This window comes from Aythya ferina, assembly GCF_964211825.1.
Source record: "Aythya ferina genome assembly, chromosome: 8".
NCBI lineage: Eukaryota > Metazoa > Chordata > Aves > Anseriformes > Anatidae > Aythya > Aythya ferina.
Window position 1 is genome coordinate 18769877 of NC_140304.1, and position 18739 is coordinate 18788615.

Sequence of the window (18739 nt, forward strand, 5' to 3'; positions counted from 1 at the left end):
TGAAGTTAACATGTAAGGCTCCACCCAGTCTTGAACACTAGGATTTGTGTTGTACTTGTGACTGGGTTTTCTGCAGAGTGGGGCAGAGACTTTCTGCCGAGATTTTCTTCTGCCAGTTCTCCTCCAGCTGGGAGCAGACACATGAGTAGCTCTGCACAGCACACACTAGCCTGGCCTCGGTAACCTGTCCAGGTAGGTAGCACTGGACAGACCGAGCAGCTTGCAGTCCTCAGGTACATTTCATCTTGTAGCTTTGTAGCTTTCACCTTCTGCACTTGAGCTTGGTTCGTCCTTTGTGGCAAAGCTGCGTGGGCCAGGTCCTGCCCCTGGGAGCTGACTGAGCCTCACGCTTTCTGTATTGCTGTACAGATACAGGGTGTTTCTGTTTGCCCGTTTGCCTAAATACGGGCACATGTGAGGCGGTGGGCAGCAGCCGTGCACCTGTCCCGGCCTACTCTGAGCTGCTTTCCTCTAGCTCCCCGCGGCCAGGGGCTGTCTCGACGCCCCCACAAGGGGCTCTTGGGGCTCCGCGTCCCTCAGCCGCCTCCCTGGGAGCCAACCCCGGCCAACCCTCGCTGTCCGCGCCTCAGCAGGGCCCCTCCAGGAGGGGGGGCCGGGCCGTGCCGGGCCGCGCGGGCAGCGCCGTACGGGTTAAGGCGGCGCGGGGCGGGCAGCGGGCAGCGGGCGGGCCGGCTCGGGGCGGCGGGCGCGGCGCTCCGGAGGCTGCCGGTGGGTGAGTTTCGGCGGGGCTGCGGGCACGGGGGGCAGCGGCGGGGTGGCTCCGTCTCAGGCTGGACCGACGTCGTGATTTATGAACTTTTTATTTTTCATTTATTCGGTCAAAACCGCCCTGTTTGCAGCTTTATTAAACTCGCGCTTATGCCGCAGCCTCTCCTGTTTGCGAGCGTCCGCCCCGTGCCGCCGGGCAGGAGCCGGGGGCGCCCCGGTCCCCTCGGGTTACCGGAGGTGAAGCGGCCGGGGGCCGCCCGCTGCTGCTGCACACCCCCGGGGCTGCGCCTCTGCCCCGTGCCGCTGGCAGCAGGCACGCCGTGCGGGTGGTTCCTTAGCACCTGGTTTGTAAGGTAGGGTCCTAACCCGTGTGCAGCTCTGAAAAACGCGGAGACGCGACTTTGTGGTGTGTGTTCCGATCGCTTTTTCCTCAAGGAAAAAGAACGAGTGCCTTTATACCTCGGTGTCGCGCAGGTAGGTCTGTGCTGCCGCCCGCGATGCCGATCTGGAAACCAGCGCTTTTTGTTACGGGCTGGGAACGTGCGCTGCTGGAGCTCGTTTCGCCAGCCTACCAACGGTTTGTGGTTTCTTCCGTGCTTTTAAAGTCTTCTAAAAGCTTTAGCAGAAAGCACAACTCAAATCCAGTTATGTGGGGAAATATTTGAATTCGCGAAGTTGATCTGTGTGCTGAAAAGAGAAGAAGCTAATGTGCACAGTGGGAAAGGTCGTGGCTTTTATCAGCAGAAAAGCTGAAGGATGTATTTGGCTCTCTGCAGAATGCCGGGCTGTAGTTTTGGACGAGCTGAACTGGTTGTATCCTCCTCTGCTGCTATGACCACTTCAAAGCCCCCTCCGGCACAGTCCTTATGCTATCAGGGAATGAAATAAGGTCTCTGAAGGGTAAGACAGCATAAAGAATATATTCCATAAAAGTGATTTCTCAGGTAGTTGCTCTTCAAGGTTCTCATGCCTGGATTAATTCTACATTTTTATTTATTTATTTTTTTTAAGCAATTAAGTCAACTTTCATGTGCCTAGCAAAGTGTTTCTTGGAACCCACCATTTCTTACCACTTCCACTGAAGTGAATGCTTGCAAACCACATCTCTGAATCTGTTAATAAATCAGATGCGGGCAGGTGGCTTTTTCTAATGAGCAGTGTTCTGAAAATTAGAAATGAAAGTCCACTTGCTTGTGAATGTGCTGAAGGGGTCTGTACTTCCAGTGTACGAGTTTTGTGAAAGACTGGTGATGTGTTGGGCTGCAGAAATAGATCTGTTGGCGATCAATGAGTTGATGGGAAGGTTCTGGAGAAACGACAAACTTAGTTTATAAGCAGAACAGGTATTTTCTTCCAGGCATGTTTCACAATGTAAAGGCTGTTTGAATGGCTTTGAAATACTTTAAATACTGTGTCTGTTTCCGCATTATAGGATGACCTGCCAGCTCCTTCCAGAACCACACTTAAAGGAGGCTCTAAATGAAAGCTTTGCAGTGAAGTTTTTAGTTTGGACTCCATATATAGATTTAGTAAACCATAATTTCAGAAAGTCTTAAATTACCAAAGTCTGAAGTCTAAACTTGTGGTAACTAGTGAGTTACTTAGTAGTTGCCCCAAACAACTTCTTGTAGTGGATGGGAGCTTTAAAAAGACCTCTGGTGCAGTGGGGTAGCTGTGCATTAAAAGGGATGCCAGGAGCTGGAGCCTGAGCCTTTTCAGGACTTGGTGTAGGTGACCCTGTGCTTTACAGCCAAGTTGCCCGCACTAGGCTGCCACGGCTCGCTGGGGACCAGCACTGTCACAGACTTGCACAGGGTGCCCCCATAATGATTTTTAAGCCTCTTATCAGTCTTTATGTACAAGGCACTGTGGTCTGTGGAAGCAGGTACTGTTTCCTGACCTTACAATTTAAATATTTAGTTCAGAGCTCCTAAAATTTTGGAAGGTTTAATACTTTAAGACCCTTTGTCTGTACTCCCTATCCTGTGTACAGTACCAGGGCTATCTGATGAGTAATGAAGCCTTAGATGTTTCCACCACCAATATGTAGGAGTTGACAAATATAGAAGTAATTCAAAGAGATATGATTTATGCTTCTCAGAAATATAACATGCTTAGAGAATCATCTTGACTTCCCTCCTCCTGGCCCCTGCCTCTTTTATTCCAACCTATGCTGTCACTAAAATGGACTGTTACTGGAAGTGGCCAGAACCCTGGTGGAAGCCTGAGCATTTCCATCAAGTTAACGTTATGTGGATGAAGCTGGCTTGGAGTGGAAATGGATGTGGCACTCTGTTCTTATTCTAAAAAGAGCTGAAGACCAAGATAACAAGATAATGCTGCTTGTGCATACTTGATTTGAGTTCACAGTCAATTATCTAAAATGGGGGATACTTATGTTATGAAGAAAAATAAATATGGCCAACCACAGACAGAAATGGATTTCTGTAATAATAAATTCTCTGGATTCAAGAGCTTACTCATTAAGCCTTATACCTTTATTTATAATCTTTTATTATTATTATTACTATTATTATACTTTTAACACTGAATTAAAAAGAACTTTTAAAAAGTACATTCTTAGTGCCTGGAAAAGTGGGCCATGTAGCAGCTGTTCCAAGTACAAGCAGTGCCCACAGAATTTCCCTAATAAACCAAATGTAAAACAGTTACTTCTGAGATAATTTTTCTCCGTTAAACCTGCCAAATGAATGTTGGTTTCCATTGCATCCTCTAATGGTACCAGATAAAGTCTTTGATTTAGAGCCTGAGGACTCAGGAATAACATTGTTCTTTATGCAGCAGAAACTGAGGACTAAGAATGAGGATTTAGGGAAAAATTTCTTTTGTCTGTTTCTCTGAACTGACTTTTGTATAATACTAATTAACTACTAAAGACAATTCAAAGTGAACCTAAGAGCTTACCTCACCAAATTCCTTCTTACAGTTACATATTAACATTTTTGGCTTCGGCTCTGATACACACCCTTTTCAGCATTGGTATTTCTTTCTCTTTAAGCTGAGGCAACCTGAATGGGTTTCTTGGGTTACTGTGCAATCATTTGGCTGTGTTGTTTTTCCTCCATGGCCATGCATGTGTTCAGGGTGTGGAGGGGAACAAGGAACCGATTCCCTTTCTGGACTGGTAAACTGGCACTACTGGTACGCGTAGCCTGGCTGCCAAGTGCTGGCCCCCTTCTGCTGCCATCGCTGCCTCTGTGGATCCAGGTGAGAAGGAGCTTCAGTGGCTCGGAAAGCAAGAGGGCAGGGACACTGGCTGTCCAGAACAGAGGAGGGGGCTGGAGGTGCCCTCATGGGCCCATGGGGCAGGCAGGAGTACAGCTAATGGGGTCATCTGTGAGTGTCCGGGCCCTCCTGGACTAGTGCTGCTGCACAGCCACCTGCTGCCAGTGGGACTTGTGTTTTAACGTGTCCTCAGCTGGATCTACAGTAGAGTGTTTCTCTGCAGTAACAGACCAGGTGCAGGACCCAGAGTGGGGGATTTCAAGCAGCTTGCCTCCTTGTTCCGCCAGAGGTGCTTGTGACAAGTCGGCCATACAACCCCTGCACCCTGCAGAGGTGCTGCGTGACAGGCCCGAGGTGCCTGGCAGAGGTCTGCCTGCTGCTGGGGCCAGGGTTGGGGCCAGGCTGCCCTGCCTGGTGCATGGCCCTCGCTGCCCACCCAGTCCTGGCCTGAAGCTGAAGTTCAGCTCCTGTCCTCTCCCCACAGCTCACATGCTCCCACCCTGGTGCATCCTGCAGCATCTGGCCAGCAGCCACTCTGAATCCCCCAAACCAATGCCAGCTTTGCAATAAGGTTGTGGCAAACACGTTGAAACAGCTTGGCTTTTAATGGACAGGAAAGACAGTGAGGTAGTGGTGTGTGCTGTGAATCACGCTGTGGCTTGCAGGCTAAATGTTATAATGACCCTCTCATTAAAATCTCTCACTGAAATGCTATCTGAGTTTTCCCTTCAGAACAGGCTGCATTAATGATGAGAATCTCCTTGGGAGTGACCTACAGGCCGAGCTAGTTTTGAGTCAAAGTGATTTAAAAGGTGATTTTAATCACAGTTTGAATCGGCAAAATCATTGATTTAAATAACCGGTACTAATTTTTCTGTAAATATGCATGATTTTTGTAACTTTCTTGATGCAAACCCTTTTCTAATTGGATAATGACTCTTACAGTGTGTTGATTGGCAACCAGCTGAAGCTTTTGTCTGAAGCTTCCACGTGATAGTTTATTTTAGTAACCCTTTGTTTAAGTAGCTAGCATGCTATAGTAGTACAGACTCAGGCAAATTCTTGGGAACAGTGAAGGATATTTTCTGGCTCAGGGTGTCCCTGTCTCTGGCAGGGGGGTTGGAACTAAGCAGTCCTTAAGGGTCCCTTCCCACCCAAACCATTTTTTCATATGATAAAAGTTGTGTTCACATTTAAAAAAAAAAAAAAAAAAAAAGTAAAATCAATTCAAATATGCAAGCTGTCTTGAAGACGAGAGCTGAAGGTGCATTGGAATGAGAAGCATGTATGCTTTTTCATTTGCAAGCTGTTTAACTGAACCAAATCCTTTGAGATTTTTTGAAGCAGACGACTTCTCTCCCTCACTACCTCTAGCACTCTGAGTAAGAATAGGAAGAAATAGTTCGTCAGGTCCTGGTATTTGTAGTCACAATTAGCTGAACTGAACTAATTAAATAGACTGACAGAAGGAAAAGAACCTTTATGACAAGGGCAAAAAGGCACTGGCATTGGCGAAGTTTTGATGTCTTCACTTGCGACTGACTTGGAACAAGCAAAGAGTGTAACCCACCTGTGGAATATAGGATAGATGGTTACTGTCACTGAGTTTTTGGAGATCTATATGGAGCTCTATAAAGCCACGAGTGGCACAGAGGTGGTGAGTGGAGGTAGTTTGTCCTCTCCCATAAAAGCAAGAAGTATCAAGCTGGTGAGAGCCACTTCAAAAATAAAAGGTCTAGCTGTTTTTCTACTACTTCAGTTTCTATTAATTTTATAACTTTGGCAAACTATATTATGCCTGATTTTTTCAAATATTTGTTTAAAAAACTTAATAAACAAATCTGAGCTTTGTTTTTCTTCTCAATTTTAAACCTGCTGTAAGGAAAAAGGTCTTCAATTTGACTGTGGAAGTGAAGACCTGGAGAGTAAAGTCTTGCAATGTGTTGATCTATGCCACACTGGGAAATACGGGATCTCCTCTTGCACATTCGTTGTGCCTGGTGTGGATTGGTGCAGGGCTATTGAGCATACAGCTGCCCTGAGGCTGTGCCAGTTCTGCTGTAAGGATACAGACGTAAAATGAAGGTGTGAGATAGTCATGCTCTGGATGAGCCCTGGAGTGAGGAGTAGTGCTCGCTTTATGTAGGCCGGTACAGACAGTCCTGTGCTCTGCAGTACTGGGATGCAAGCTAGCTCCAGTTCAGCTACTGCTTGGATGCAGCCTCTGTCCGGACATCTCCAGAGTCGACCCTGTGACCTTCAGACCTTAGCCAAATGCTTTCCTACTCCCTTCCTGCCTTATCTCAGCATCACAAGACATCACTTTCAAAGTCATTTGCCGTTTGAGCTCTGCTGAGTGACAGTGTACTGTGATTATTTTGGAGGAGAATTACTGATAGGTGATTTTTATTCTTTTTGGGGGTACTATTTCAAATGAGTATGGCATTTCAGTAAACTGAAGTATTCAGAATAAGTTCACAGTTGATAATATTGATTTCTTTAAGCTTGTTGCCCAAATAAAATGTAATAATGTGTCTGCAGATGTCTTTGCTCTCTTGTCACTGCAAGCAAGAGATTCATCTCTTGAGATGATTACACAGTAAGATACATGTTCAGAAAACCTTCCCTGTAATTTTCACAGATTTTTTTTCTTTTTCTCCTGCTACTCTTGCCCAAAATGCTACTTCTATATGCAGGCACTTGGGTTGTTCTTTAAAAGCTTCCTGCCAAGCTCAGCAAGTCCTTTACTGCCTCGGTGGGTAAGACCAGAGCTGCCTGGGCTGGGCAGGGTTCCCAGCTTGAGTAGCTGTCATCCACAGCTGCTTAGGGACTTCTGGTTGCTTACAGATTTAATTGCATTGTGTTCTTCTGAATACTTTAAGTGAAAATGGGGAATTTACTAATTGCCCAACTTTACTGTGCTGCTTTGAGCTGGGAGAGGTAGGTACCAATCTCTAGTTGACTCCTGATGGTGGTTCTGAGTTCCTGAGGCTTCTTTATTTTTAGACAAAGGGATGCTCTGTAATACTTCAGTACAAGGGATGATTTACTTGTTTCCTTCCACTTCTTATCCTTAAACAGCTGTTCTTACTTCTGGCTATATACTTGAATTTGATGCTTTAAATAAGAGATTCTTGTATAAAAGAAGCAGTTGCCTAGGTTCTTGAGGGTAAAAAAAAAAAAAAAAAAAAAAAAAAGACATCAACATCAAGTAGCCTGCCCCTTCATGCTGATTACTAGATGTAGGGTGGAAACCAGGAAAGGCTAAAAAGCCAGTTCAGAAAAATGAAGTATGCAACAAATTTTCACTTAGCTGCAAATACTAATCACAGAATAGTATGAGTTGATCTGAAGTTAGATGATACGAATACTGTGTGAGGGAAATAGCAACGGTAGCATAACGTAAATCACAGAAGACAAACCTTTTATCTTGAAGCTCAGAAAGAATCTTTAACATAAATGTGGATTTTTAGCCAGCCTGCTGGGGGTTGCTTAATTTGCTTCTCACTCTCCAGAGAGATGAGATACCACTGCTAGTCCATTATTAGCCTGTGGTTACCTAAGTGTACCTGATCTTTATCTGCGATCAGTCTTAGCTGTAGAGGTGAGAAGTGTATGGCTTTTCTTGCATGTGCCCATTTTCTGCCTGTGCCCATTGCATCTGTTCTTTCCATCCTTTCAGCCCCGCTCAGCCTGCTGCTCTGGCACTCACAGCGCCCTGAGACTGTGAGAAAGTTGCCAAAGCTGGCAGCCTTGTTCCTCCAACAGTACTGCATCCCCAGCCACCTCCTGTCCTCAGGCAGGCATGGATTTGATGCTCTGTGTGGTGTCTGCCATGCCTAGGGCCTTGTGCCGTGGTTGGGATCCTGGGTTTGGCAAAAATTATACAGTATTTGTTTGCAAAGTCATGGTTAAAACACTTAGGTCCTGGCAGTGAATGTGAGGGGTCGTGGTGATCAAACACACACGCCTGCTACTGGGCTGTGAGACCCTGCACAGGGCCTGCTCTCCCTGAGCAGCTGCTGTCAGAGATTGCTGACGTTCTCCTTGTGGAGAAGCTGCAGTGTGCTGTCTTCTGGTCACCAGAGCTGCCCCTCTGTCATGTCTAATAGCCCCATGTCCACAGCAGTGCTGAGCAGATGTCAGAAAACAACCCTGTGCTGCTGCTCTTCCTGGGCCATTCTTTATCCTGTGGTTGGGTATGGAGCTGCGTTTTGGTTTTGAAGATAATTGGTGTGTGTGTGCTGCTCATAGCGCTCTGGGTTGAAAGCCCAATAAAACAATCTGTGGCTTCAGCGAAGACAAATATGTACAGTGTTTTTTTCACTCTTCAGCACATTTATTTGAATCCTGTAGCAGTAAATAATAGGCGTGTGTTCAGAATATATATATCCTTAGCATTTTATATACATACGTTATTGCATTCATTAAAATATAATTTTAAAAAAAGCTTTTTTTTTTTTTCCCCAGTAATAAGCTTTTCATTGCTTAGTCAGTAAAATGGAAGAGTTATGATTTATGCTCCGCTGTCCTGACTGGATGCACTGAGAAATGGAAATAATGATGGGGCTGTGGCTCAAACATGGGATTTCACAGTAAGAAAGGCCTGGCTGTAGCTCAGGCTTTCTTTGTGACCTCCACTTTTAACCTCATAACTTCCACATTGTTGCCTGCACAATATGACTGCTCGTGCAAATGGACTGCTGGCTGTTTGTAAGCGGGTAAGACTTGCAAAAAAATCCTCATTCATGGAAGCATCATTAATTGCAGTCCTTTGGAGGACAGAATATCTCCTTCTGCACTAATAAATTGTACAATGTGAATTTTTACTTCCAAAAAGTTTCCAAATTCATGCCCCCCTCCACCACCCCCCTCCTCACCCCCAAGGGAAAAAAAATTACCCCAACACGTTAAGTATGGTAATCTGAGCAAGGACCAATAGTTAACTTTAATTCTTTCTCTTTTCCCCTTTCACCCTTCCTAGGATGCAGGGGTTGTAATCCAGGATGAACGAATGCTACTATGATAAGCGCATGGACTTTTTTTATAACAGGACAAATACTGACACAGCAGATGAGTGGACAGGGCCAACGCTTATTGTTGTTCTGTGTTTTGGGACATTTTTCTGCCTCTTCATTTTCATTTCAAACTCATTGGTCATAGCAGCTGTGGTCAAGAACAAGAGGTTTCATTTTCCATTTTATTATCTGCTGGCCAATTTGGCAGCTGCAGACTTTTTTGCTGGAATTGCTTATGTCTTCTTGATGTTCAACACTGGCCCAGTGTCTAAGACATTAACTGTAAATCGCTGGTTTCTGCGCCAGGGTCTTCTGGATACCAGCCTTACAGCTTCCCTGGTGAATCTCCTCGTCATAGCTGTTGAGCGGCACATGTCAATCATGCGGATGAAGATCCACAGTAATCTCACAAAGAAGAGAGTCACCTTTTTAATTATATCTATTTGGGCCATTGCTATTTTTATGGGCGCTGTTCCTTCCCTGGGTTGGAACTGCCTCTGTGACATTACTGCCTGCTCTTCCCTGGCACCTATTTACAGCAGAAGTTACTTGGTGTTCTGGAGTGTCCTAAACCTCGTTGTTTTCTTCATTATGGTGGTGGTTTACATAAGAATCTACATGTATGTCCAGCGGAAAACTAATGTTTTATCATCGCACACTAGTGGATCCATTAGCCGCAGGAGAACCCCTGTGAAGCTTATGAAGACCGTCATGACTCTCTTAGGTAAGAGGCTACCAACCATATGGAGCAAGGCTGGCAATGCCAATCAGTGTTTATTAAAAAATAAAACTCCCTAAACTTGTAAGTGGTGAAGTCACTTAACCTTCTGTCTAGCTTAAACAGTGAAATCAATGTTGTACGAAACAGAAATGCAAAGCAGAGGGCCAGTTGGCAGCATGTGGAAGAGATGTGTCTCTGGTAAATGCTCACACAGCTTGTTAAAAATGCGAGCTGTCCCTCGTTTGTTGCAGGGGACTGGGAGGTTACAGAATGGCTGTAGAAGACTTATGAAGGTTCACTGCTACCTAGTAAAACTCTTTCAAAATAATGTTCTTTAATATGTGCACAAGGCCCTGAATCCTGTGGCTGTATGTGAGTAGCTTTGTCTGTACTTCTTCCTCTTGTCTGTTTCCTGAATTTACTGAACATTTACCTTCACTGGGGAAAAGAAGGATGCCTGGTGGATCTGTAACGTTTTCCTGTGGATCTGTATCGTTTTGCTTTGTAGGAGGAGAATTTGCCTCTGTTTTGTAAAGATTGCATACTGCAAAGTACTTTCAGATGGTGATATGGTACAGCCTTAGATCTTTAGATCAGAAAATGAGATGTGACCTAGATTTCACCCTAAGGAAACTTCGGTTATCTGAGCAGCTCAGATCACTTCAGTTAGTTGTGATGTAGCTGCTTATTAAATAGAGGCGCACAGAGTGGATGGTTGATCGCTGGAAGAAAGCACTAGCTGGTGAATTTTCAGGCGGTATGGGCAGTGAACATCTCCTAGTGGAGTAGTGAGCACCTGTAGGATAAAGTCCAAGGACCAGAACAAAGCCCTTCTCCACATGTAGTTACTTACACTTGTTTCTTGAGGCAGCATGAATCTGTTCCTGTTCCTCCTTAGGCATTGAGAAAAGAAATAAACCCAACTTCAAGTTTCATGTTCTTCCTTTCAAATCATTTCTTTCTTTTGGTGGGGACAGGGGCCTTTGGGCTGATCTAAAGATTGGGTTTTTAGCCACCAGATTAAACTATAATTCAGGCAAAGCACTTGATGATAATACTTCCTGGATCAGGCAAATTTAACTTAGTCTGGGTGCTGCTTTGGAGGTTATAATTTTGTATTTTTCTTTTGCCAGTCAGAAATAAAATCAGAACGGTCTGCTTTCATAGAAGTCGAATGAGTGCATATGTCAATGGGTACAAGATGTACCCCAGACTCCCATGTCAGATGAATTGTTTCTTGGCTTGTTTCTTCTCATCAATTTTACAGATATTGACTCTGTGAGGCTTTTTGTAAATATTTATTTATAGGAATGAAAATTTATTTCATAGAACAGCTTGAAATGTGTATTCCTGGCCTAGTCATTCAAGCGCAATATGCAAAAAGCATTAGAAACTGGATTGTCATGTTTTATGGCCTTCTTGATTACCAAAGGAACCCCCAAGTGACCACACTGGTGCTTACAAACTGCTCTTACATCCACTTATGCAACAGCCTATAGCTATATGCAGCAAGTGGGCATGGGGTTTTCAGCTCAAGGCAGTTACTTTCAGTGGCTTATTCTTAACCATCTGAAGATGCTTTGCAGTAAATGGCCAGTATGGTCTCAACTAAAAGCTATTACAGGAAGCGCTGTTGCTGGAGGAAGCACGATGAGAACGAGAGTGCTTGTTAACTTGCTGTATTGATGTCATGGTAAGTTCATAGTGTTGGCATACTGAGAGACAGCTTTGATGTGGATTTTTAAGGCATGGTGCCACCAAAGCATCAGTAGTATGTCCAGGTACGCAGGAAGCCATTAATTTTTAAGTAGAGATGATGTAATCTACAAGAAAATCCATGTTTGAAACTAGTGGTAAATCCTCAAATTGACCTTGAGGCTCTCTGATTCCTGATGTCCCATAATCTGGTGTGAAGTCTCAGTGCTGTTCTTCTGATTCATGTTGCAGCCAGGCTGTACTTCATGTCACTCACTGAATTGTAGAGTCCCAGAAATGAAATTATTTTTAAAGCATGGCACTTTATCAGAGAGAGGAGCTCCTACAGGATAAAAAGTCTGCAAAGAAGATTGCCGAAGGGCTGAGACAAAGGTTTATATTTATGTTTAACCATGGGTCCCTCTCAAAGTTCTGTGGTAAAAATAGCAAAATCCTAGAAAGACTGCAAGTCTGAGCCATGGCTTGCTTTCATCAGTGCCACACTGTGAGTAGGGTGTGAATTGCTTGGTGACAGCGAAATGTGTTTTGGATGGAGTTGAAGTAACAGCCCTGTGAACTGCAGCACTGCCCCCTCCTCATTGTTGCCTGTGGAGTGGGTGCAGCCTCCCAGCAGGGGAAACTAAAGGGTTCTGTGTGCAGTCCTCTGGGTGCCAGAGAGGCCTGCAGATGTTATCCCACCATACTTTTGCCTTTGCAACCTTGATAGGGCTCCCACAATGTCTCCTGAGAGTTCGTGGACTAATCCTAGTTGTGAGGTCAGGGTTTTGTTTGCAGGAAAGATTTCTTTGTGGTTTTTGTTAAATGTGGTTGTGGGGTCCCTTTCCTGTCCTGCTGACCTCCATGAAAGCTGGGTTGGACCTTGCATGCTTTGGTAGAATTAAAAACTAATAATATTAAAAAAGGCAGGTGATCAGAATGCTTTCTGTGCGTATTCTGAGGAGGGTTTGTTACCAGTTTAATTTCTGCATGGAGGTGGTATGTTGACAACTTTGTCAGTGACCTTTGGTGGCCGGCAAAAGCATCCTGTCCAAATTCTTGCTGAGGCACTCATGTAGACACAGCCATGTCTGGGTGGTCTGGTTCCAGCGCTTGTTACAGTGGGTGGGATTTGCCCTTGAACTCCAGGGCCATAAATCAGTAGGATGTTTTCTCCTGCAGCCTGTAGGAGGGAGCTGGTGTCACAACTGCTTACTCAGCGTGGTGGAGCCAAATCAGCGTGCAGCATAGCGAGGAGGCTGGCCAGGGAGAGCGTGTGCTGTGGTCGCAGCTTGCCACTCCTGGTGCCAGTGGGTATTGGAGGAATGTCACTGATGTTGACCATTAACTCAAAACTAACACCATGAAATTGGTACTTAGCATCACAGACATCTTGCTACAAAAGAAAATGTAAAAAATGCATTTCCTGAAGGAGGTGGTCTCTCACCTTTCCATTCTGTGTAATTCTTCCTGGAATGCAGTAAATGCATCAGTTGGATTTATTCTGGACTCCTTACGAAGTTCTTTGTAAAAGAGGCATCATTTTGCAACAAGGTCTGTGGGGTGTTGTACCAGATATGTTTCGCAGCAGCCAGTGTCACATTGATTTCTTTTGTATCCTGTTAGGGCCTGGGGTAGGTGGGCACCATGACCCCTGAGCTTCTTAGCAGGGGTAAGTGTGTGTGCCCCTGAACCCGGGCCAGGCACACACAGCCAAGGGGATGCCCATGGTGCTGCCCAGCTGGTGTCCTGCTGCTAACCAAGCTCTCCCGCCGGGCTGGGCATGGCTTGGACATGGGAAAATCAGCGGCCTCAAGAAAAGGAGCACAACCAAAACTGTTGAACAGATACCAAGACTCCCAGGAGAGCTTTATAGCATGTAGCTGCTGCCATCCTTATGTGTTTGATTATTTTTCAAGCCCCAAAAAGGGGTGCTATGCTCTTGTAAATGATTGGAATTTGCTCAGTACGTTGTTTGAAATGTGACTGCTGCACAGAGTTGTAATTTTCTATTTCAGTACGTCAGGCAGCAATTGTGGCTTGTGCTAAGTTAGCATTATCGTGCGCTGGGCTGCTTTCTCCATGGGCTCCCAGGCGAGGACTGAGAGGCTGGTGGTACCACGGGGGGCAGCTGGGGCCGGGAACCTCCCAAACCCGGGGCTGTGACCGAACACCCCAGTGTTGTCCTCCCACCAGCCTCGCTCACACTGAAGGAGATGAGAGCCCTGCGGCTCTAGGGCTAGTCCTTTGTCTTATTCCCCAAACCACTACTTTCCTACTTCCTCATCTTTTTGTTTTTTCTTTTTATTATGCACTTTGCTGCATTTCTTTGCCCTGGCTGCCACAGCCTTGTTTTATCTTCACTGCCTCATCTTTTTCTTTCTCTGTTCTCCTTTACAAGCGGTGGCAGTGATGGCCACACAGTGATGCCACAAGGGTGGACATCCTCCCCTCCAGCATATGAGATACATGAAAAGAGGACATCTTCTCTGTTCAAAGTGCTAGCTGTGTGCTCCAGAGATCCTGTTTATTTACCAGAGTGGACAAATTGTTGTGAGGACTTTTCCCGACTTGTGTTTGAGGTGATGCTGACAGCAGCTGGATTCTCATTCCCTGCCTGCTTCTGAGGGCTTTGTGCTCTGGGCCTGGCAGAGAAGCTGTAGCAGACGCCATTTTGCTACTGTCACTAGTATTTTGTCCTCTCTGGCTTTCTTAATTTTTGAGTAATTTTTTGATGAACAAACTAGTAAGATGTTTAAAAATCAACAAAGCCAGAAGTCTGATTTTTTAATTTTTTTTTTTTTTCTCCTTTTCTCTGTCTCCTTTGTTTCCAGGTGCCTTTGTTGTCTGCTGGACTCCTGGACTGGTCGTCTTACTGCTTGATGGTCTAAACTGCACCTACTGTGGGGTTCAGAATGTGAAAAGGTGGTTTCTTCTTTTGGCCCTGATGAACTCCGTCATGAATCCTGTAATTTATTCGTACAAAGATGATGAGATGTGGAGCACCATGAAAAAGATGCTTTGCTGCTCGTCTGATGATAAGAGCCAAGAGAGACGCTCGTCACGGATTCCCTCCACCGTGCTTGGCAGGAGCACGGACACCACAGGGCAGTACATTGAAGATGGTATTATTCAAGGGACGATTTGTGGGAAAGGAGATCTTAATGATAAAGGAAACTCCTGAGTAATTCAAGGGCCTGAGCTGGCTAAGAAAAGGAGGGGGAAGGGAGAAGTTTTGTAAGAGAAGATTGACTAGCAAAACTGGTAAACAATATATCCACTTCATTCCAGAGCCTCAACTCCAGTGTTAACAAAAGTTCTTATAAGTAATTGCCTAATGGAAAAACACTTTGTAATGAAGAAAACTTTCTGTGCTTCTTTTTCTTTTAAGTGCCTGAAATTATCTTTTTTGTGAATGGAACAAGTATATCTGAGAGACTTTCTGTGTGTGGAAACAAAACGTAAACAGCATAGTGAGGTCCTCCAGTGAATGGCATTTGTGCTTTGAACAGTTTCTTGAGGAGGATTGTAGGCTTGGTTAGATGGGATTGTGGCCTCTTCGCTTTCCCTGTTTACAAGTTCATACTTCTCTTGTCCTTCTCCTTCTCTTGCTTTCAGGATGAGTAGTTTTATGGTTTATTAAAGCTGTGCCAGAAACTCAGCTGTGATGGGAAGACCAAATACCAATGTGTGTGTATAAAATTCAGCCATAAATCGTCAGGATCTGACATTACAAAGTGTACAAAAGCCATTATTACAGGCCGATGAGTGCTGCAAGGAGACACGTTGCACACTTTGCTGCTGTCACGTAGGCAGCTGTGGAGGGTGGACTAAGAGCAAGGCAGTGCTTATTAAGCCTGTTTCTTACTTTCCCAGATAGTATCAAATGGGTGGCTCATCCTTCTTTGTGACTGCTGTGCTGCTGAGCAAAGTGATGCCTGATACCATGTTGTAAGATAGCAAACTTATAAGGGGTATTTAAATGTACATATGATATATACAGGCTCAATTAATTAATTTAAAATATAAATTAATTAAAGAAAAAAGCCTGAAAACAACTTAAACTCCTACAAGAATACAATATGAATTGATCATCTGACCTCGTCTGGACCACATTTAACCTCTGATTTGCAAGCAAGTCTTAAGGGAAGATGCTTGAAGAGGCTATGAAACAGCAAGTGATGAAGGACTTTCAGCATTGTGACTGATCATGTGCAGTGTGCGTGCGGTCGCAGCCATCCAAAAAATGAAGTTTAGACTTATGGACTATGCTCTAATGGAGGATCCAGCAATTTAAAGCTCCAGGGTAATGTTTTTAAATCATAAACTTTTAATTTAAAAATTTGAATGTGGATTTCTCAGTGGTCTAAGAACCTATCTCTTGCTGTCTGATTTCAACAGCAGTGAGCTCCCTGCTCCCCCTTCCTAATTTCAACAGGAGTTACCTGTGTTGTCCTACAGAAAACTTGATCCCTGGTACTAAATCAGGCAATCACATGCAGAGACCATGTGGAATTGTTGGAGAACATCAAGAGCATATTGTACAAGGCCAGAAGATAATCTGTGGTTTGGTTTGGGCAAATTCTTTTGGCACAATTTGCTTGCAGATCATCTGGATCGTGCTGGTTGAAGCAGAACCAGTGCATGGCTTAAAGGCCAAGTTGCAGTTTTATAGAAGTCACTGGGGGATTTGGGAGCTGGCCTTGGTTTACGAGCACAGTAAGCCCAGAGAGTTCCCCTGTAACACAAGTTAGGTAGCATGGGTATGGCCTAACATTTCACAGTAAATGCTGTATTTATGAGTAATGCTGGAAAGGTTTACACATGTGGTATTGTTGTTGGTTTTGGTTTTGGCCATTATAATGCAATGTTCTTGTGCAATTACTACTTCATTAGTCTGGTGTCTTGAAAATTACGTAAAGTTGTGCTTTGTAAAGCCAGTGACATTGCAAAGGCATATCATGCAAATGTTTGTGTCCCTAGAGCTACCTGCAGTGCACAGTTTGTGTTAACCAGGCCAAAACTCAGTATACAAAGCCAACGGAAAATAAAATGCTACTTCAAAATAAAATACTTGTTTTGTTTCCTGTTTGGGTGGTGACTGAACGTTACCTGGCACCACAGCCAGCAGTAAATGGCTGCTGCTGCTCATACTTGTTTCCATGGAGCCACCAGAGCTGAGACTGATTGAGCTGCAAGTAAAAATAAAGATGGGAAAGCCTTGTTTTATGTTATCACAGAGGGATTTTTGTTTTAATAAAATTGCTATGTTTATTGGCAACACTAGCCGGTGTAATACTTGGTTGGTCAGGGTCTTGAAGAGAACTTCCATGAAGGCCTGGGACACCTGCAGCAGTGGAGAAAGCACGAGGTTTCTCCTGCAGTCCTTGGGATTTGAACTGCAAAACAGTAATGTGTGGACAGTTTCTCCAGATAAGCAGGAAAAGGTGAATCCCGTAAAAAGGTAAAGGACAGCATTGCTTGTAGTATTCCTTCGACAGTAGATTCGCATTCTGGGTGAAGTCCTGAGAGGTATTAACAACTGTTCTGTAAGTGAAAGGATTTGAGGTCTGCACTTCTAGTCTTCGTGTCGTCTCATTTAAAAACAAAACCAAACAACCAAAATATGCCCCCATGCTTCTCCCTGTGTGTGTGGGGGGGGGGGGAGGGGGGGGGGGGAAGCTCTGTAAACTGGTGTTCTGTGAATAGCACTTCTTGCACTGTGCCATGGCCTCTGTTCTGGCATGATGCTTCCCTTGGAGAGCTATCAAACTGTCTAAACATCCAGCTACTCATATAAGGGAATTTCTTTTTAACTCTGTAAATATTTATCATAAGAGTTTGTCTCAAGGAAAACATTATTTGTACTTGAGTTATATTAAAAGAAGATGGAGAAGGCATGTTCTATGGGGTTTCCCTGTTTCCCTTTTCAGTAATAACACCAAAAAAGGTATGAGTATCCTCTGACTTTGCATGTGTCTGCTCCTACTTACATATGGCAGTGTACTGATGTATGAGATGAAACATGTTTTTGGGGAGGGCTTTAGACTGAACACGCACAGGAACTCTAGGAGGTTAATTCCTAGGAGAGCGAGGAAGGCAAGTGTAGAGTTGGCACAACATTGCGTAGCTACAAGACTTTGTGTGTTCCTGGTGATGCTGGAGGCCTTTCTGTCTCTGGGAGACCCTTGAGAGCTGCTGTATTGTTTTAAGTAGTGAGCAGGTATTTTTAATTCAATGTGTTCACAGAAATTATTGAGAATCTTTGTGATGTCTCCTCCTGTACCTTTCCCAGCTGCTTGTCTCCCAGACCAAAGTTGCTCTTCCAGTTGGTTAATAGGTGTAGGAAGAAACATTCCGTGGCTTTTCTCAGGCTGAAGAGAGGCTGGGAGAGTCCTCCATGGTTAGCTCTCCCATGAAGTCTGCGTGGTCATGCTCATTATAGATCGTTATAGAGATGCCTTTCAGAGAATTGCAATCAAAAGCTCAAGCAATGTGGCTTTATTTTACATGGTAGATCTTTTGAATCTTTCTGCATAAGCAGCTAGACTGGTCATCGTTTACTAACTGTGCGTGGGAGAGATGTTTCTCTGCCAGGATCTGCACTGTCACTTTGACCGAGGTGGGGTGGGTGATGGGGCTGTCTGGGAGAGCAGCCAGACTGCTGCAGCCTGCGTGGCACTGCTTCTGCGGCTCTTTTACCATGGCTGTTTTTTCTTTCTTTGTACTTCTGTGGTTAATTTTTTTTTGGTTGTTTTATTTATTTATTGTAGTAATCATTGTGAAATGGTGAAATACAACAGAATTTGTATGTATGGCAGTTTGTGCATGTATTTGTGAACTGCAATAACTACTGCAGCTCTGTGAAGTTATGCTGCCCTTCCCTGATCATATACATACTATAAATAGTTATACATAGCTTTTTTTAAAAACAAACAAACAAACAAAAAAACTCTTCTGAGTAGCAGTTAAAAATGTGAGCAATGACACTACTATGATTCTTCCATGGTTTTAGTGAACAAAACCGTTTGCTAAAACGGCTAGGTTTAGGTTTTAGGTCTAAACTGCAGGTTCATGGAAGCTGATGGGGAAGGGTCAGTTTAGGCTTGCGGTATTTTTTACACTTCTTCCCTAGAGTTCTGGCTATTTTGGCTGCTATCCTAGAGAGGATGCAGTGTGGGGTAAGGCCCTGGTCTAGCCCAAAGCAACTGCTGCTTGCAAGACTAGACCCCAAAAGTGGAAATACTGAAAAGAAGAAGGCAGGTAAATTTTGTTTGTTAGTATGTAAGTCTAAAGAATACTTCTAACTTACATGAAAGAAGTAATTTCACTT

General features: G+C 44.4%; 1 protein-coding gene across 3 annotated transcripts; it reads left to right on the forward strand.

Annotated features, from left to right (window-relative positions):
• Nucleotides 1-709: 709 nt before the first annotated feature.
• Nucleotides 710-16477, forward strand: LPAR3 (lysophosphatidic acid receptor 3). 3 transcript variants are annotated; one of them, XM_084527570.1, is made up of 3 exons: nt 710-729; nt 8960-9717; nt 14241-16477. In XM_084527570.1, the coding sequence occupies exons 2-3, from the start codon at nt 8982-8984 to the stop codon at nt 14588-14590; spliced, it is 1086 nt and encodes a 361-aa protein (XP_084383696.1). In that variant the 5' UTR covers nt 710-729; nt 8960-8981; the 3' UTR covers nt 14591-16477. The 3 variants fall into 3 exon arrangements, with proteins under 3 accessions (XP_084383696.1, XP_084383695.1, XP_084383694.1); XM_084527569.1 differs by lacking the exon at nt 710-729 and adding an exon at nt 783-1082; XM_084527568.1 differs by lacking the exon at nt 710-729 and adding an exon at nt 8446-8696.
• The last annotated feature ends 2262 nt before the right edge of the window (nt 16478-18739 follow it).